A 22,305-nucleotide genomic window follows, 5' to 3' on the forward strand; every position below is an offset into this window, starting at 1 on the left:
GAGGAATGTCCAGAAACAGAGCATTTTGTACCTAGTGGGGCGGGTCATGTTGGAGGGTATGCAATTGTACCTGATATGAGAGAGGATTTTTTTAAAGTTCAAAAATATTTGTAAAATTTTCCTAGAGGTTCGAGTACGTTAGAAAATTTGTAGATTGCATAGAATATTAAATTTCTCTATCGTCCTAAGTGGATGCTGGGGTTCCTGAAAGGACCATGGGGAATAGCGGCTCCGCAGGAGACAGGGCACAAAAAAGTAAAGCTTTTACCAGATCAGGTGGTGTGCACTGGCTCCTCCCCCTATGACCCTCCTCCAGACTCCAGTTAGATTTTGTGCCCGAACGAGAAGGGTGCAATCTAGGTGGCTCTCCTAAAGAGCTGCTTAGAGAAAGTTTAGCTTAGGTTTTTTACTTTACAGTGAGTCCTGCTGGCAACAGGATCACTGCAACGAGGGACTTAGGGGAGAAGTAGTGAACTCACCTGCGTGCAGAGTGGATTTGCTGCTTGGCTACTGGACACTAGCTCCAGAGGGACGATCACAGGTACAGCCTGGATGGTCACCGGAGCCGCGCCGCCGGCCCCCTTGCAGACGCTGAAGAGAGAAGAGGTCCAAAATCGGCGGCTGAAGACTCCTGAGTCTTCATAAAGGTAGCGCACAGCACTGCAGCTGTGCGCCATTTTCCTCTCAGCACACTTCACACAACAGTCACTGAGGGTGCAGAGCGCTGGGGGGGGCGCTCTGAGAGGCAAATAAAAACCTTATTAGAGGCAAAAAATACCTCACATATAGCCCACAGAGGCTATATGGAGATATTTAACCCCTGCCTAACTTCAAAAATAGCGGGAGACGAGGCCGCCGAAAAAGGGGCGGGGCCTATCTCCTCAGCACACAGCGCCATTTTCTCTCACAGAAAAGCTGGAGAGAAGGCTCCCAGGCTCTCCCCTGCACTGCACTACAGAAACAGGGTTAAAACAGAGAGGGGGGGCACTGATTTTGGCGATATTGTATATATATAAAAGATGCTATAAGGGAGAAACACTTATATAAGGTTGTCCCTATATATTTATAGCGTTTTTGGTGTGTGCTGGCAGACTCTCCCTCTGTCTCCCCAAAGGGCTAGTGGGTCCTGTCCTCTGTCAGAGCATTCCCGGTGTGTGTGCTGTGTGTCGGTACGTGTGTGTCGACATGTATGAGGACGATGTTGGTGAGGAGGCGGAGAAATTGCCTGTAATGGTGATGTCACTCTCTAGGGAGTCGACACCGGAATGGATGGCTTATTTAGAGAATTACGTGAGAATGTCAACACGCTGCAAGGTCGGTTGACGACATGAGACGGCCGACAATCTATTAGGACCGGTCCAAGCGTCTCAGAAACACCGTCAGGGGTTTTAAAAACGCCCATTTACCTCAGTCGGTCGACACAGACACAGACACGGACACTGAATACAGTGTCGACGGTGAATAAACAAACGTATTTCTCATTAGGGCCACACGTTAAGGGCAATGAAGGAGGTGTTACGTGTTTCTGATACTACAAGTACCACAAGAAAGGGTATTATGTGGGAGTGAAAAAACTACCTGTAGTTTTTCCTGAATCAGATAAAATAAAATGAAGTGTGTGATGATGCGTAGGGTTACCCCGATAGCAAATATTGGCGTTATACCCTTTCCCGCCAGAAATTAGGGTACGTTGGGAAACACCCCTTAGGGTGATAAGGCGCTCACACGCTTATCAAGTGGCGTTACCGTCTCCAGATACGGCCGCCCTCAAGGAGCCAGCTGATAGGAAGCTGGAAAAATATCCTAAAAAGTATATACACACATACGGTGGTTATACTGCGACCAGCGATCGCCATCAGCCTGGAGATGCAGTGCTGGGTTGGCTTGGTCGGATTCCCTGACTGAAAATATTTTATTCATGTAGAGCATTTAATAGGATGCATTCTATATATATGTATGTGAGATGCACAGAGGGATATTTGCTCTCTGGCATCAAGATAAGTGCGTTGTCCATATCTCCCAGAAGATGTCAGGGACACGACAGTGGTCAGGTGATACAGATCCCATACGGCAGATGGAAGTATTGCTGTATAAAGGGAAGGAGTTATTTGGGGGTCGGTCCATCGGACCTGGGGACCACAGCAACAGCTGGGAAATCCAACCTTTTTTACCCCAAGTTACATCTCAGCTAAAAAAGACACCGTCTTTTCAGCCTCAATCTTTCCTTTCCCATGAGGGCATGCAGGCAAAAGGCCAGTCATATCTGCCCAGACATAGAGGTAAGGGAAGTAGACTGCAGCAGGCAGCCCTTTCCCAGGAAAAGAAGCCCTCCACCGCGTCTGCCAAGTCCTCAGCATGACGCTGGGGCCGTGCAAGCGGACTCAAGGTGGGGGGGTAGTCTCAAGAGTCTCAGGGCGCAGTGGGATCACTCGCAAGTTGACCCCTAGATCGTACGAGTATTATCCCAGGGGTAAAGATTGGAGAGTCGAGACATCTTCTCCTCGCAGCTTCCTGAAGTCTGCTTTACCAACGGCTCCCTCCGACACGGAGGCAGCATTGGAAACAATTCACAAGCTGTATATCCAGCAGGTGATAATCAAAGTACCCCTCCTACGACAAGGAAAAGGGTATTATTTTCCACACTATATTGTGGTACTGAAGCCAGACGGCTTGGTGACACATAGTCTAAATCTAAAATGTTTTGAACACTTACATAAAAGGTTCAAATCGAGATAAAGTCACTCAGAGCAGTGATAGCGAACCGGAAAAAAGGGGACTATATGGTGTCCCTGGACATCAAGGATTACCTCCATGTCCAAAATTTGTCCTTCTCATCAAGGGTACCTCTGGTTCGTGGTACAGAACTGTCAATATCAGTTTCAGACGATGCCGTTTGAATTATCCACGGCACCCCGGGCCTTTTTACCAAGGTAATGGCCGAAAAGATGTTTCTTCAAAGAAAAAAGGCATCTAAATTATCCCTTACTTGCACGACCTAAAAAGGGCAAGTTCCAGAGAACAGTTGGAGGTCGGAAGAGCACTATCTAAAGTAGTTCTTCGACGGCACGACTGGATTCTAAATATTCCAAGAATCGCAGCTGTTTTCCGACGATACGTCTGCTGTTCCTAGGGATGATTCTGGACACGGTTCAGAAAAAGGTTTTTCTTCCCGAGGAAAAAGCCAAGGAGTTATCCGACCTGTCAGGAACCTCCTAAAACCAGGAAAGGTGTCTGTACATCAATGCACAAGAGTCCTGGGAAAAATGGTGGCTTTTTACGAAGCAATTCCATTCGGCAGATTCCATGCAAGAATTTTCCAAAGGGATCTGTTGGACAAATGGTCAGGGTCGCATCCTCAGATGCACCTGCGAATAACCCTGTCGCCAAGGACAAGGGTATATCTTCTGTGGTGGTTGCAAAAGGCTCATCTATTGGAGGGCCGCAGATTCGGCATACAGGATTTGATCCTGGTGACCACGGACGCCAGCCTGAGAGGTTGGGGAGCAGTCACACAAGGAAGAAACTTCCAGGGGGTATGGACGAACCTGGAAAAGTCTATTCACATAAACATTCTGGTACTAAGAGCAATCTAAAATGCTCTAAGCCAGGCGGAACCACTCCTGCAAGGAAAACCGGTGTTGATTCAGTCGGACAACATCACGGCGGTCGCCCATGTAAACAGACAGGGCGGCACAAGAAGCAGGAGTGCAATGGCAGAAGCTGCCAAGATTCTTCGCTGGGCGGAGAATCACGTAATAGCACTGTCAGCAGTGTTCTTCCCGGGCGTGGACAACTGGGAAGCAGACTTCCTCAGCAGACACGATATACACCCGGGAGAGGGGGGTCTTCATCCAGAAGTCTTCCACATGCTAATAAACTGTTGGGAAAGACCAATGGTAGACATGATGGCGTCTCGCCTCAACAAGAAACTGGACAAGTATTGCGCCAGGTCAAGAGATCCACAGGCAATAGCTGTGGACGCACTGGTAACACCTTGGGTGTACAAATCAGTATATGTGTTTCCTCCTCTGCCTCTCATACCAAAGGTATTGAAGATTATACGGTGAGGAGGAGTAAGAAATACTAGTGGCTCCGGATTGGCCAAGAAGGACTTGGTACCCGGAACTTCAAGAGTTGGTCACGGACGACCCGTGCCCTCTACTTCTGAGAAGGGACCTGCTACAACAGGGTCCCTGTCTCTTTCAAGACTTACCGCGGCTGCGTTTGACGGCATGGCGGTTGAACGCCAGATCCTAAAAGGGAAAGGCATTCCAGAAGAAGTCATTCCTACCTTGATTAAGGCAAGGAAGGAAGTCACCGCGAAACATTATCACCGCATTTGGCGAAAATATGTCGCGTGGTGCGAGGATCGGAGTGTTCCGACGGAGGAATTTCAACTGGGTCGTTTCCTACATTTCCTACAATCAGGATTGTCTAGGGGTCTCAAATTGAGATCTATTAAGGTTCAAATTTCGGCCCTGTCAATATTCTTCCAAAAAGAATTGGCCTCAGTTCCTGAGGTACAGACTTTTGTTAAAGGAGTACTGCATATACAGCCTCCTGTGGTGCCTCCGGTGGCACCGTGGGATCTAAATGTAGTTTTAGATTTCCTCAAATCCCATTGGTTTGAACCATTGAAAAAGGTGGATTTTAAATATCTCACATGGAAAGTGACTATGTTACTGGCCCTGGCTTCCGCCAGGAGAGTATCTGAATTGGCGGCTTTATCTTATAAAAGCCCTTATCTAATCTTCCATTCGGATAGGGCAGAACTGAGGACTCGTCCGCATTTTCTCCCTAAGGTGGTATCAGCGTTTCACCTGAACCAACCTATTGTGGTGCCTGTGGCCACTGGCGACTTGGAGGACTCCAAGTTGTTGGACGTTGTCAGAGCCTTAAAAATATACATTTCAAGGACGGCTGAAGTCAGAAAATCTGACTCGCTGTTGATACTATATGCACCCAACAAGTTGGGTGCCCCTGCTTCTAAGCAGACGATTGCTCGTTGGATTTGTAACACAATTCAACTTGCTCATTCTGTGGCAGGCCTGCCACAGCCTAAATCTGTTAAGGCCCATTCCACAAGGAAGGTGGGCTCATCTTGGGCGGCTGCCCGAGGGGTCTCGGCATTACAATTCTGCCGAGCAGCTACGTGGTCGGGGGAAAACACGTTTGTAAAATTCTACAAATTTGATACCCTGGCAAAAGAGGACTTGGAATTCTCTCATTCGGTGCTGCAGAGTCATCCGCACTCTCCCGCCCGTTTGGGAGCTTTGGTATAATCCCCATGGTCCTTTCAGGAACCCCAGCATCCACTTAGGACGATAGAGAAAATAAGAATTTACTTACCGATAATTCTATTTCTCGGAGTCCGTAGTGGATGCTGGGTGCCCATCCCAAGTGCGGATTATCTGCAATACTGTACATAGTTATTGTTAACAAATTCGGGTTATATTGTTAAGGAGCCATCTTTAAGAGGCTCTTTCTGTTATCATACTGTTAACTGGGTTTAGATCACAAGTTGTACGGTGTGATTGGTGTGGCTGGTATGAGTCTTACCCGGGATTCAAATTGCCTCCCTTATTGTGTACGCTCGTCCGGGCACAGTACCTAACTGGAGTCTGGAGGAGGGTCATAGGGGGAGGAGCCAGTGCACACCACCTGATCTGGTAAAAGCTTTACTTTTTTGTGCCCTGTCTCCTGCGGAGCCGCTATTCCCCATGGTCCTTTCAGGAACCCCAGCATCCACTACGGACTCCGAGAAATAGAATTATCGGTAAGTAAATTCTTATTATTGTTGTGTGTGTGTGTATATATATATAGATATATATATATATATATATATGTATGTATGTATAAGACAAGAAACAAAAATACCCTTCCTGCGCTGAGATTGAGCAGCACTACTGAAAGGTCCCCTGTTAGTAGGACCTTAAAAATAGAAACAAACAATAAATACAGAGTGCGCTATAACAATACAACTGGTTGAAAAGTGATCACTTCCAGATTCAAGGGAGGGACTTCTCTTGAGTTCTTTTCCCCTTAGGGAGCTCCTGATTGGGGCCTATAGAGAAACCCCCTCACCAGAAAAATCACCCGACAAAGATTCACAGTTTAGTAAAAGAAATTCTTTATAGAAAATAGTTTTTATTTTATTTCACAGGGCTGGCTGATTTGGAAGGGTGCCTCCTAAAGGGCAGTGAGCATTTTGCCATTTATGAATCTGGCCCTGCTAAAACAGCCTATACAGCAACAGTGCATTGTTCCTTATACCACTAACTGTGTGGAGTTTGTATATTCTCCCCGTACTTGCGTGGGTTTCCTCTGGGTACTCCGGTTTCCTGCCACAATCCAAAAACATACTGGTGGGTTAATTAACTCCCAACAAAATTAACCAATGTGTGTGCGTGTACATGTAGTAGGGAATATAGGTGGTCATTTTCTTCGCATCGCAGCGATTTTCCGCTTATTGCGCATGCGCAATGTCCGCAGTGCGACTGCGCCAAGTAAATTTGCTATGCAGTTAGGTATTTTACTCACGGCATTACGAGGTTTTTTCTTCGTTCTGGTGATCGTAATGTGATTGACAGGAAGTGGGTGTTTCTGGGCGGAAACTGGACGTTTTATGGGTGTGTGCAAAAAAACGCTACCGTTTCTGGGAAAAACGCGGGAATGTCTGAAGAAACGGGGGAGTGTCTGGGCGAACGCTGGGTGTGTTTGTGACGTCAAACCAGGAACGAAACTGACTGAACTGATCGCAGTGGCAGAGTAAGTGTGGAGCTACTCAGAAACTGCTAAGAAATTTCTATTCGCAATTTTGAGAATCTTTCGTTTGCAATTTTGCTAAGCTAAGATTCACTCCCAGTGGGCGGCGGCCTAGCGTGTGCAATGCTGCTAAAAGCAGCTTGTGAGCGAACAACTCGGAATGAGGGCCATAGATTGTAAACTGCGCTGGGGCAGGGACTGATGTGAATAGCCAAATATTCTCTGTAAAGTGCTGCGGAATATGTGTGCGTTATATAAAGAAATGGTCATAAATAAATCAAAGTCTCTTAGGAAGACCATTAAGCTGGATACACGTTTGTGGAATGCTCCAGGGATCAAACCATTTGCTGAAGTATACACAATTCCATATTGGTCTTGTGAATTTATCCTGATTATTTCAGAAGGTTTAAAAATCTAATCATATGACCAGGTGACCAGGATTGGATGAAACCAGAGGTTTGCCAATGTCTGACCAACTGGTAGGTTGAATTGGATGATAATTGAATAAGTGTGTGCCTAGTTTTGGACAGGATGCATGCAGGAGGGGCTTAGCGGGAGTGAGTGTGGAGCAGATACTGTGTGTAATGAATTATTTATGTATATATGCAACTCCTGATGTCTTCTCCTTCCCACACATAGTGCAGTGTTCACTCCAAATGTATGGATAGTGTATAATAATTATTAATGACTAGTAAAATGTATCCTTCATAGCCTGAAGATCTTGTGTGTGTGCAGTGGTGTAAGATTGCTGCTCATTCGTCACTCAAATTAGGTCACTGATTGGTGGTGCCAGAAGTATCTCAGCAGCTCCATTGGGATTTTCATGAACCTTTAAAAGTGATGCCTACAGATGGACCTGGCTGGGTTTGACTGCTGTATTCTTATACTCAAGTTGGTGGTTCAGAGTTAGCACTGGAGACCCTTCCATTAGCTTCAGACAACTTCTGTTGAAGATGAAAAGCAGTCCACCTCCTAGGAGGCCTTTCAGGATGGTGATTGTCAGCCTTCCGTAGCTGAATTGCACTCGGGGATGGTGCTGGATTCCAGGAACAAACCCTGGAAGTCAGTCTTTGTGATTAATTGAAGGCCAAGCGAGCCTATACTGACTCTACATGAAATCATGGACTCAAGTTAATTTAATGTAATAGTTAAGACCAGAGCTGTAACTATAATTTTTGCCCCCCTACATAAAAACTATCAAACACTTTATGAAGCTACTGGTACTTTGTAAAAAAATAATAATCAGCATTCGAATTGAGCAGATCTATGTAGTGTGCAGCCACACACTACATAGATCTGCTCAGCCGCAATGCTCATCATTTTTTCACAAAGTACAAGGTAAGCTTCAAATAGAATTCTCTAGCTTAGAATTATCTACCTTGCTATACAAGGGCAGATAGCTCAATGAATAGATTGTCTGACTGCAATGCCACAAGCAATGGGTTCGAATCCCGGCTAAGTCAGCATCTTAAAATGTAATAAAGGACAGTGTGACTGAATAGCAAAGGAATCTCAAGCTGAGTTCATGAATGTTGTATAGGTATTAGCGACAGAAGGGGTCAGGGTAGGAGACAGGGGCAGTCAGGAGATGCTGGGCTTTAAAAAGGTGGGAAGCTGCAAGTGAAGGCATTTAAAACAGATTATTGACGAGTGCTGCCAACAGCGCCCTCTACCTTGCAGCGCTATGTGCGGTGCCCCCTCCGCACACACCTAGTTACGGCCCTGGTTAAGATTATCCTCGTGCACAGATGAGTGGATGATTATCATGCTGGATTGGTAATTGTCATACAAGGGCTGATTTATCAGTGTTATGCCAGTATTTCCATAACATTGCAGTGTTTCCGAACTCAGGAAGCAGTGCATGTTTTCTGGATTTCCTAGTAGGTGCTTAGGTGTAGTCAGTACTTGCTTACATATTTTGAAAGATTCACATGTGAGCTAATGATACTGAGAAGATCTGGTCACCAGCACTGTTACAGGTCCCTGAGGACCAGAGTTGGGAAACACAGCTGTATGGTAACTTAAAAGTATAGGCAGTCTGTTTTCCACTTTTTAACTTCCCGATGATGACGATGATATAAATCTGGCAGTACCGTTATTACATTTTATATTGGTACATTATATACTGTATCTCATGTGCATGTAAATGTTCTGTGTATGCAGTGAGGGATTGATCATGTAGAATGATTCTGTACACTTTGCTAGCCTTCATGTGTTTACAGTTGTGTTTTTTTTTTGTCCCAGTCTCAAATACTCTCTTTTAAAACCATAGAACCCCAAGGATTGCAGCAAAGCCAAGAAACTAGTGTGCAACATCAACAAGGGCTGCGGCTACGGATGCCAACTGCACCATGTAGTCTACTGCTTCATGATTGCGTTTGGCACACAGCGAACGCTCATCCTGGAGTCGCAGAGCTGGAGATATGCCACAGGCGGATGGGAAACGGTCTTTAAGCCAGTCAGTGACACTTGCCGGGACAGATCTGGCACCTCCACAGGACATTGGTCAGGTGAGCACATTACCCATCTGTCTTCATTTAGGATCTGACACACAAATGCCATGTCGTGTTGTCTCAAACATTTATGGGTTACTAATCTCCAGTATTGGTTATGTCTAGAGATGAGCGGATTCGGTTTTACTCGAATTTACTCGGTTCTCAAAACGGCATCTGATTGGCTATCCAAAACACGTGACATCCGTGAGCCAATAAGATGCCGTATGGAGAACCGAGTAAATCCGAGTAAAACCGAATCCGCTCATCTCTAGATATGGCTCTAATAATCACGTAGCAATGTTGTGAATGCATCTGTCTTCTAGTATAAGATTGTTTCATTCCACCATTGACCGTACCCAGCGATCTGGAAAATGTAGTAAATGACATTATGAAATTTTATGGCGTGTGATGCTTCAGTCCTTGAAACTATTTACTTATGAAACGCATTGCACAAATCCTGGCGGCTGACCTTGTGTGACTTATACTGAATATCCTTTCCCAGTAGCTGAAGATTTGCATCTCTCTGATCCAAGGATTGTTCATCTGGGAAATCTAACCCTTGTTGTGCTCCGGTGCTGACATTGTTTTACCATAGTTTCTTAATTGAAAATTGTATTCTGGTATTCATTGCAACTTGTTGGTGTATAGTAATGAATGTGTGGAAAGAGCAGACAGAACACTAATGGGTGACGTGTACTGAATTCTGTAGTATGTGCTTTCCATACAAAGACAAGAAGACATACAGGATAGATGAAGCCTTTTAGCATGCTGCATAACCAATGGTGATAACATCTGAACACACAGCGCAATAGTTAATAATAATTTAAAAAAATATATATTTTATTTTTAAGTCACCATAAAGTATTTGTACATATTGCTATTTTGCCAATATTGATGACTCCAGAGTGCCTTTCTTACATGGATTTGTACATATACATATTAACAGTGTACCATTGCCAATATAGTTTCAATTGGTAGATCTATGAAAAATATACAACAGTAAAGGACACAGGGGGAGATAGAAAATAGTGAGAAGTTGCCCAAAGGCAACCAATCAACTTTGAGGTAACATTTACCAACTGTATTCTATGAAATTCTATGTAGCAGCTGATTGGTTGCTTCATACATCTCCCCCACAGTTTCTTTTAGGAGAATGCTTCTCACTCCACCCCTCAAACAGGGTTGCTGAATGGGACTTGTAGACAAAAGACAAGAGCACAGGTGGCAGGGATAGTTTTTGGGGAGAACATGAGGAAGGCAGATCTTGCCCAAGGGAGCTTACATACTAAGGGCTGGAAAATGAGGACACAGCACCTTAAAAAGAAGGGAAGTTAATATATATATATATACAGTATAGCAGACCTCAAAAAACATGATTTACCACTTGCTGATCCTGTCTACGTTTTATTAATGGTAATATACTGCAAGTCAGGAGTACAAATGTGTCCTCATAAACCTATCCTCTGCACTACAATGATGTGCTCATATATATATCCTCTCTGCACTACAATGATGTGCTCATACACCTATCCTCTCTGCACTACAATGATGTGTCCTCATACACCTATCCTCTCTGCACTACAATGATGTGTCCTCATACACCTATCCTCTCTGCACTACAATGATGTGTCCTCATACACCTATCCTCTCTGCACTACAATGATGTGTCCTCATACACCTATCCTCTCTGCACTACAATGATGTGTCCTCATACACCTATCCTCTCTGCACTACAATGATGTGTCCTCATACACCTATCCTCTCTGCACTACAATGATGTCCTCATACACCTATCCTCTCTGCACTACAATGATGTGTCCTCATATACCTATCCTCTCTGCACTACAATGATGTGTCCTCATACACCTATCCTCTCTGCACTACAATGATGTGTCCTCATACACCTATACTCTGCACTACAATGATGTCCTCATACACCTATCCTCTCCTCACTACAATGATGTCCTCATACACCTATCCTCTCTGCACTACAATGATGTCCTCATACACCTATCCTCTCCTCACTACAATGATGTCCTCATACACCTATCCTCTCTGCACTACAATGATGTGTCCACATATACCTATCATCTCTGCACTACAATGATGTCCTCATACACCTATCCTCTCTGCACTACAATGATGTGTCCTCATACACCTATCCTCTCTGCACTACAATGATGTCCTCATACACCTATCCTCTCTGCACTACAATGATGTGCTCATATATATATCCTCTCTGCACTACAATGATGTGCTAATACACCTATCCTCTCTGCACTACAATGATGTGTCCTCATACACCTATCCTCTCTGCACTACAATGATGTGTCCTCATACACCTATCCTCTCTGCACTACAATAATGTGCTCATATATATATCCTCTCTGCACTACAATGATGTGCTTATACACCTATCCTCTCTGCACTACAATGATGTGTCCTCATACACCTATCCTCTCTGCTCTACAATGATGTGTCCTCATACACCTATCCTCTCTGCACTACAATGATGTGCTCATATATATATCCTCTCTGCACTACAATGATGTGTCCTCATATACCTATCCTCTCTGCACTACAATGATGTGTCCTCATACACCTATCCTCTCTGCACTACAATGATGTGTCCTCATACACCTATCCTCTCTGCACTACAATGATGTGTCCTCATACACCTATCCTCTCTGCACTACAATGATGTGTCCTCATACACCTATCCTCTCTGCACTACAATGATGTGCTAATACACCTATCCTCTTTGCACTACAATGATGTGTCCTCATATACCTATCCTCTCTGCACTACAATTATGTGTCCTTATATACCTATCCTCTCTGCACTACAATGATGTCCTCATACACCTATACTCTCTGCACTACAATGATGTCCTCATACACCTATCCTCTCCTCACTACAATGATGTCCTCATACACCTATCCTCTCTGCACTACAATGATGTGTCCACATATACCTATCATCTCTGCACTACAATGATGTCCTCATACACCTATCCTCTCTGCACTACAATGATGTGTCCACATATACCTATCATCTCTGCACTACAATGATGTCCTCATACACCTATCCTCTCTGCACTACAATGATGTGTCCTCATACATCTGTCCTCTGCACTACAATGATGTGTCCTCATACACCTATCCTTTCTGCACTACAATGATGTGCTAATACACCTATCCTCTGCACTACAATGATGTGTCCTCATACACCTATCCTCTCTGCACTACAATGATGTGTGCTCATACACGTAATCTTTTTGCAATATAATGAGATGTTCTAGGCCATCTGTGCATGCATGGTGTCTGAAGTGTGGGTGCTGAACAATCGTGATGCAATCGCATCCCGTTAGCCTCAGTACGCCATGTGGCGAGAGATGTTAGCGACGCCAAGTGATGTAGCATTTTTCTTATCTTTTTCACTCGAATGTGCATCTCCGTTGCAATGTGATGCAACAAAACCTCTTCACAAGACTTTGCCAAAAATTTGATATGCGACACTTGTTATTCGTGGTACAGATGGATCCTCCATTATCTTTACCTGCCTAGTCGCAGAACTTGGCATGAAATAAGCCGTGACATCATAACACTTAGTATACAGATTCAGAAGTTTTGCAAGTCAAACTAATCAGTGCGGTGTGTGAAGCATTTTTTCTCTCATCAAACTGGGATTATGACCTACAACGCAAGCAAAATAGTTGCTCAGCGCAATCGAAGTTGCGCGGGTCCTAGCATGCCGAGAAGGGATATTTAGTGCTACTGCAGCAGTAGGTTATGAGGACACATCTGTATGACGTGAGACGCATACCGTGATTCCCATGTTGTGCGGTATTTCCTCAATTTTCCATCTTAGCTTGCATATATAGGGTTATTTAGAGTTGGCCGGAGATTTTGCTATCTTAGCAAAATCTGCGACCACTAAAATCACATGCTGGGGCCGCCCAGCACAGGGCAAGGCTTCCCCTAGCATGTGTGGTGCCGCCCCACAATACGATCACAATTCAATTGCGATCGTATCACAAAAACCTCAAATAGAGGTTGACCCTTGCGTAGGCAGACACGCCACCGCCATATTGCCAAAAGCTGGAAATGCAGGCAACATCATTGCCCAGCCCCTGAAAACATGACAAGCCTGCATTACCTGTTGACTCCCCACCCACCCCATCCGCCCCATGCCGTGTCGACACCCCCGGGCGCCTGCCATCTGTCAATCGTGACTCTGAAAAGCGCCCATATGTGTGATCGCAGCAGCTACGATTCGGTCTGAATAAGGCCCATAATGTACTAGATGCTTAGGATTCTTTTTGGGTTGCAAAGGAATTAGCTTAAAGTCGCAACTAAAACCTAATGATGCATGATTCAGGTCTCTAGTATCAGGCCTGTCATTTCCCTTTTTACATAGACCACATACTTTTTCCTCTGTCTCTATAAAGTAAACAGTGTAAAATTAAAGACTGGGACAGTTTTATGCAATGAGCCACCACAAAACCCACTTAAGGCACTATGGAAGAGCAAGATAGTTGAAACCTCATCACACACCTTTTGTATCTAGGCTGCACATGGGGGGTAATTCTGAGTTGATCGCAGCAGGAATTTTGTTAGCAGTTGGGCAAAACCATGTGCACTGCAGGGGAGGCAGATATAACATGTGCAGAGAGAGTTAGATTTGGGTGGGTTATTTTGTTTCTGTGCAGGGTAAATACTGGCTGTTTTATTTTTACACTGCAATTTAGATTGCAGATTGAACACACCACACCCAAATCTAACTCTCTCTGCACATGTTAAATCTGCCTCCCCTGCAGTGCACATGGTTTTGCCCAACTGCTAACAAAGTTCCTGCTGCGATCAACTCGGAATTACCCCCATGGTGGCACTGCTATAGTGTCATGCAAGTTTAAACTCACTCTCATATACTCCATACCCTCCAACAATTTACACACAAAAATCGGTACAAATTTGAAAAGGGGGCGTGGTCACGGGTAAAGTGGCGTGGCCACGCCCCTTTCCCTATACTTTCAATGGGATTTTGGAGAGCAGAACAAAATGCTGCTACATTCATGATTTATACTAAGATTCTCAATGAATCTTAACAAAAATCAGTTCCAATAAAACACCCCAGCATCCCCTAAACACACATTCAGAAATTGCATTTGTTGATGACTTTGATGAGCAAACACGCAGAAACACAAATGACTAGGCAAAGGAAATGTGACACCACTCACAAGAACTTCAAACTGTTTTATTAAAATCAAGCAGAGAGTATAGGAAGCAATATAAGCTGCAGCGATTAATACTGTAACAGTGAGCTAGTGTGATAATGCTTATATTGCAGCTTCATGTAATACTATAACAGTGAGCTAGTGTGATAATGCTTATATTGCAGCTTCATGTAATACTATAACAGTGAGCTAGTGTGATAGTACTTATATTGCAGCTTCATGTAATACTGTAACAGTGAGCTAGTGTGATAATGCTTATATTGCAGCGTCATGTAATACTATAACAGTGAGCTAGTGTGATAGTGCTTATATTGCAGCTTCATGTAATACTATAACAGTGAGCTAGTGTGATAATGCTTATATTGCAGCTTCATGTAATACTATAACAGTGAGCTAGTGTGATAATGCTTATATTGCAGCTTCATGTAATAGTATAACAGTGAGCTAGTGTGATAATGCTTATATTGCAGCTTCATGTAATACTATAACAGTGAGCTAGTGTGATAATGCTTATATTGCAGCTTCATGTAATACTATAACAGTGAGCTAGTGTGATAGTGCTTATATTGCAGCTTCATGTAATACTGTAACAGTGAGCTAGTGTGATAATACTTATATTGCAGCTTCATGTAATACTATAACAGTGAGCTAGTGTGATAGTGCTTATATTGCAGCTTCATGTAATACTATAACAGTGAGCTAGTGTGATAGTGCTTATATTGCAGCTTCATGTAATACTATAACAGTGAGCTAGTGTGATAGTGCTTATATTGCAGCTTCATGTAATACTGTAACAGTGAGCTAGTGTGATAATGCTTATATTGCAGCTTCATGTAATACTATAACAGTGAGCTAGTGTGATAATGCTTATATTGCAGCTTCATGTAATACTATAACAGTGAGCTAGTGTGATAGTGCTTATATTGCAGCTTCATGTAATACTATAACAGTGAGCTAGTGTGATAATGCTTATATTGCAGCTTCATGTAATACTATAACAGCTAGTGTGATAATGCTTATATTGCAGCTTCATGTAATAGTATAACAGTGAGCTAGTGTGATAGTGCTTATATTGCAGCTTCATGTAATACTGTAACAGTGAGCTAGTGTGATAGTGCTTATATTGCAGCTTCATGTAATACTATAACAGTGAGCTAGTGTGATAATGCTTATATTGCAGCTTCATGTAATACTATAACAGTGAGCTAGTGTGATAATGCTTATATTGCAGCTTCATGTAATACTATAACAGTGAGCTAGTGTGATAGTGCTTATATTGCAGCTTCATGTAATACTATAACAGTGAGCTAGTGTGATAATGCTTATATTGCAGCTTCATGTAATACTATAACAGTGAGCTAGTGTGATAGTGCTTATATTGCAGCTTCATGTAATACTATAACAGTGAGCTAGTGTGATAATGCTTATATTGCAGCTTCATGTAATACTGTAACAGTGAGCTAGTGTGATAGTGCTTATATTACAGCTTCATGTAATACTATAACAGTGAGCTAGTGTGATAATGCTTATATTGCAGCTTCATGTAATACTATAACAGTGAGCTAGTGTGATAGTACTTATATTGCAGCTTCATGTAATACTATAACAGTGAGCTAGTGTGATAGTGCTTATATTGCAGCTTCATGTAATACTATAACAGTGAGCTAGTGTGATAGTGCTTATATTGCAGCTTCATGTAATACTATAACAGTGAGCTAGTGTGATAGTGCTTATATTGCAGCTTCATGTAATACTATAACAGTGAGCTAGTGTGATAATGCTTATATTGCAGCTTCATGTAATACTATAACAGTGAGCTAGTGTGATAATGCTTATATTGCAGCTTCATGTAATACTATAACAGTGAGCTAGTGTGATAGTGCTTATATTGCAGCTTCATGTAATACTATAACAGTGAGCTAGTGTGATAATGCTTATATTGCAGCTTCATGTAATACTATAACAGTGAGCTAGTGTGATAATGCTTATATTGCAGCTTCATGTAATACTATAACAGTGAGCTAGTGTGATAGTGCTTATATTGCAGCTTCATGTAATACTGTAACAGTGAGCTAGTGTGATAGTGCTTATATTGCAGCTTCATGTAATACTATAACAGTGAGCTAGTGTGATAGTGCTTATATTGCAGCTTCATGTAATACTGTAACCGTGAGCTAGTGTGATAGTGCTTATATTGCAGCTTCATGTAATACTGTAACCGTGAGCTAGTGTGATAGTGCTTATATTGCAGCTTCATGTAATACTATAACTGAGCTAGTGTGATAATGCTTATATTGCAGCTTCATGTAATAGTATAACAGTGAGCTAGTGTGATAATGCTTATATTGCAGCTTCATGTAATACTACAACAGTGAGCTAGTGTGATAATGCTTATATTGCAGCTTCATGTAATAGTATAACAGTGAGCTAGTGTGATAGTGCTTATATTGCAGCTTCATGTAATACTATAACAGTGAGCTAGTGTGATAGTGCTTATATTGCAGCTTCATGTAATACTGTAACAGTGAGCTAGTGTGATAATGCTTATATTGCAGCTTCATGTAATACTATAACAGTGAGCTAGTGTGATAGTGCTTATATTGCAGCTTCATGTAATACTATAACAGTGAGCTAGTGTGATAATGCTTATATTGCAGCTTCATGTAATACTATAACAGTGAGCTAGTGTGATAGTGCTTATATTGCAGCTTCATGTAATACTATAACAGTGAGCTAGTGTGATAATGCTTATATTGCAGCTTCATGTAATACTATAACAGTGAGCTAGTGTGATAATGCTTATATTGCAGCTTCATGTAATACTATAACAGTGAGCTAGTGTGATAGTGCTTATATTGCAGCTTCATGTAATACTATAACAGTGAGCTAGTGTGATAATGCTTATATTGCAGCTTCATGTAATACTGTAACAGTGAGCTAGTGTGATAGTGCTTATATTGCAGCTTCATGTAATACTATAACAGTGAGCTAGTGTGATAGTGCTTATATTGCAGCTTCATGTAATACTATAACAGTGAGCTAGTGTGATAATGCTTATATTGCAGCTTCATGTAATACTATAACAGTGAGCTAGTGTGATAGTGCTTATATTGCAGCTTCATGTAATACTGTAACAGTGAGCTAGTGTGATAGTGCTTATATTGCAGCTTCATGTAATACTATAACAGTGAGCTAGTGTGATAGTGCTTATATTGCAGCTTCATGTAATACTGTAACCGTGAGCTAGTGTGATAGTGCTTATATTGCAGCTTCATGTAATACTGTAACCGTGAGCTAGTGTGATAGTGCTTATATTGCAGCTTCATGTAATACTATAACTGAGCTAGTGTGATAATGCTTATATTGCAGCTTCATGTAATACTATAACAGTGAGCTAGTGTGATAATGCTTATATTGCAGCTTCATGTAATACTATAACAGTGAGCTAGTGTGATAATGCTTATATTGCAGCTTCATGTAATACTATAACAGTGAGCTAGTGTGATAGTGCTTATATTGCAGCTTCATGTAATACTGTAACAGTGAGCTAGTGTGATAGTGCTTATATTGCAGCTTCATGTAATACTATAACAGTGAGCTAGTGTGATAGTGCTTATATTGCAGCTTCATGTAATACTGTAACCGTGAGCTAGTGTGATAGTGCTTATATTGCAGCTTCATGTAATACTATAACTGAGCTAGTGTGATAATGCTTATATTGCAGCTTCATGTAATACTATAACAGTGAGCTAGTGTGATAATGCTTATATTGCAGCTTCATGTAATACTATAACAGTGAGCTAGAGTGATAATGCTTATATTGCAGCTTCATGTAATACTATAACAGTGAGCTAGTGTGATAATGCTTATATTGCAGCGTCATGTAATACTATAACAGTGAGCTAGTGTGATAGTGCTTATATTGCAGCTTCATGTAATACTATAACAGTGAGCTAGTGTGATAGTGCTGATATTGCAGCTTCATGTAATAGTATAACAGTGAGCTAGTGTGATAATGCTTATATTGCACCGTAATGTAATACTGTAACAGTGAGCTAGTGTGATAGTGCTTATATTGCAGCTTCATGTAATACTATAACAGTGAGCTAGTGTGATAGTGCTTATATTGCAGCTTAATGTAATACTATAACAGTGAGCTAGTGTGATAGTGCTTATATTGCAGCTTAATGTAATACTATAACAGTGAGCTAGTGTGATAATGCTTATATTGCAGCTTTATGTAATACTATAACAGTGAGCTAGTGTGATAGTGCTTATATTGCAGCTTCATGTAATACTATAACAGTGAGCTAGTGTGATAGTGCTTATATTGCAGCTTAATGTAATACTATAACAGTGAGCTAGTGTGATAATGCTTATATTGCAGCTTCATGTAATAGTATAACAATGAGCTAGTGTGATAATGCTTATATTGCACCGTAATGTAATACTGTAACAGTGAGCTAGTGTGATAATGCTTATATTGCAGCTTCATGTAATACTATAACTGAGCTAGTGTGATAGTGCTTATATTGAAGCTTCATGTAATACTGTAATATACTGTAACAGTGAGCTAGTGTGATAGTGCTTATATTGCAGCTTCATGTAATACTATAACAGTGAGCTAGTGTGATAGTGCTTATATTGCAGCTTCATGTAATACTATAACAGTGAGCTAGTGTGATAGTGCTTATATTGCAGCTTCATGTAATACTATAACAGTGAGCTAGTGTGATAGTGCTTATATTGCAGCTTAATGTAATACTATAACAGTGAGCTAGTGTGATAGTGCTTATATTGCAGCTTCATGTAATACTATAACAGTGAGCTAGTGTGATAATGCTTATATTGCAGCTTCATGTAATACAATAACAGTGAGCTAGTGTGATAGTGCTTATATTGCAGCTTCATGTAATACTGTAACAGTGAGCTAGTGTGATAATGCTTATATTGCAGCTTCATGTAATACTGTAACAGTGAGCTAGTGTGATAATGCTTATATTGCAGCTTCATGTAATACTATAACAGTGAGCTAGTGTGATAATGCTTATATTGCAGCTTCATGTAATACAATAACAGTGAGCTAGTGTGATAATGCTTATATTGCAGCTTCATGTAATACTGTAACAGTGAGCTAGTGTGATAATGCTTATATTGCAGCTTCATGTAATACTGTAACAGTGAGCTAGTGTGATAATGCTTATATTGCAGCTTCATGTAATACTATAACAGTGAGCTAGTGTGATAATGCTTATATTGCAGCTTCATGTAATACTGTAACAGTGAGCTAGTGTGATAATGCTTATATTGCAGCTTCATGTAATACTGTAACAGTGAGCTAGTGTGATAATGCTTATATTGCAGCTTCATGTAATACTGTAACAGTGAGCTAGTGTGATAATGCTTATATTGCAGCTTCATGTAATACAATAACAGTGAGCTAGTGTGATAATGCTTATATTGCAGCTTCATGTAATACTGTAACAGTGAGCTAGTGTGATAATGCTTATATTGCAGCTTCATGTAATACTGTAACAGTGAGCTAGTGTGATAATGCTTATATTGCAGCTTCATGTAATACTATAACAGTGAGCTAGTGTGATAATGCTTATATTGCAGCTTCATGTAATACTGTAACAGTGAGCTAGTGTGATAGTGCTTATATTGCAGCTTCATGTAATACTATAACAGTGAGCTAGTGTGATAGTGCTTATATTGCAGCTTCATGTAATACTATAACAGTGAGCTAGTGTGATAATGCTTATATTGCAGCTTCATGTAATACTATAACAGTGAGCTAGTGTGATAATGCTTATATTGCAGCTTCATGTAATACTATAACAGTGAGCTAGTGTGATAGTGCTTATATTGCAGCTTAATGTAATACTATAACAGTGAGCTAGTGTGATAATGCTTATATTGCAGCTTCATGTAATAGTATAACAGTGAGCTAGTGTGATAATGCTTATATTGCAGCTTCATGTAATACTGTAACAGTGAGCTAGTGTGATAATGCTTATATTGCAGCTTCATGTAATACTATAACAGTGAGCTAGTGTGATAATGCTTATATTGCAGCTTCATGTAATACTATAACAGTGAGCTAGTGTGATAATGCTTATATTGCAGCTTCATGTAATACTATAACAGTGAGCTAGTGTGATAGTGCTTATATTGCAGCTTCATGTAATACTATAACAGTGAGCTAGTGTGATAGTGCTTATATTGCAGCTTCATGTAATACTGTAACAGTGAGCTAGTGTGATAATGCTTATATTGCAGCTTCATGTAATACAATAACAGTGAGCTAGTGTGATAATGCTTATATTGCAGCTTCATGTAATAGTATAACAGTGAGCTAGTGTGATAATGCTTATATTGCAGCTTCATGTAATACTATAACAGTGAGCTAGTGTGATAGTGCTTATATTGCAGCTTCATGTAATACTGTAACAGTGAGCTAGTGTGATAATGCTTATATTGCAGCTTCATGTAATACTATAACTGAGCTAGTGTGATAGTGCTTATATTGCAGCTTCATGTAATACTATAACAGTGAGCTAGTGTGATAGTGCTTATATTGCAGCTTCATGTAATACTGTAACAGTGAGCTAGTGTGATAGTGCTTATATTGCAGCTTCATGTAATACTATAACAGTGAGCTAGTGTGATAATGCCTATATTGCAGCTTCATGTAATACTATAACAGTGAGCTAGTGTGATAATGCTTATATTGCAGCTTCATGTAATACTGTAACAACCTTTTTAATAGGTACAGTACCTTTTTTTCATGGTCTGTACCGATTTTTGGCTCTCCAAACTTCCATTGAAAGTATAGGAAAAGGGGCGTAGCCACGCCCCATTTACCCACGACCACGCCCCTTTTTCGGATTTGTACCAATTTTTCTGTGTAAAATGTTGGAGGGTATGCTATAACAGTGAGCTAGTGTGATAATGCTTATATTGCAGCTTCATGTAATACTATAACAGTGAGCTAGAGTGATAGTGCTTATATTGCAGCTTCATGTAATACTATAACAGTGAGCTAGTGTGATAATGCTTATATTGCAGCTTCATGTAATACTATAACAGTGAGCTAGTGTGATAGTGCTTATATTGCAGCGTCATGTAATACTGTAATATACTGTAACAGTGAGCTAGTGTGATAGTGCTTATATTGCAGCGTCATGTAATACAGGTTGAGTATCCCTTATCCAAAATGCTTGGGACCAGAGGTATTTTGGATATCGGATTTTTCCGTATTTTGGAATAATTGCATACCATAATGAGAAATCATGTCGATGGGACCTAAATCTAAGCACAGAATGCATTTATGTTACATATACACCTTATACACACAGCCTGAAGGTCATTTAATACAGTATTATTAATAACTTTGTGTATTAAACAAAGTTTGTGTACATTGAGCCATCAGAAAACAAAGGTTTCACTATCTCACTCTCACTCAAAAAAGTCCGTATTTCGGAATATTCCGTATTTCGGAATATATGGATATGGGATACTCAACCTGTACTGTAATATACTGTAACAGTGAGCTAGTGTGATAGTGCTTATATTGCAGCTTCATGTAATACTGTAACAGTGAGCTAGTGTGATAGTGCTTATATTGCAGCTTCATGTAATACTGTAAAGGTGTGTACACACGGTACGATATTTTCTTCCGATTCTGACTATATAGTCAGAATCGGAAGAAAAGATAGTGCAGATCGCAAGGTGACAGTCACCTTGCGATCCCGATCCGATGCCGATGCGCGGCCCCGCGCGGTCGGCATCGGCAGAAAAAATAGG

The 22,305-nt window shown here is 41.3% G+C and overlaps 1 protein-coding gene across 10 annotated transcripts in view; it reads left to right on the top strand.

The window, feature by feature from the left end:
- FUT8 (fucosyltransferase 8) overlaps positions 1–22,305 on the top strand; it is a 374,060-nt gene that overhangs the window by 255,972 nt on the left and 95,783 nt on the right. For all 10 annotated transcript variants that reach the window (XM_063948117.1, XM_063948115.1, XM_063948114.1 and 7 more), the window contains one exon: positions 9,038–9,275. In XM_063948117.1, coding sequence (XP_063804187.1) covers positions 9,038–9,275 — 238 coding nt within the window. The remainder of the gene's footprint in view (positions 1–9,037; positions 9,276–22,305) is intronic.

This window comes from Pseudophryne corroboree, chromosome 12 (genome assembly GCF_028390025.1).
Source record: "Pseudophryne corroboree isolate aPseCor3 chromosome 12, aPseCor3.hap2, whole genome shotgun sequence".
NCBI classification, from domain to species: Eukaryota; Metazoa; Chordata; class Amphibia; order Anura; family Myobatrachidae; genus Pseudophryne; species Pseudophryne corroboree.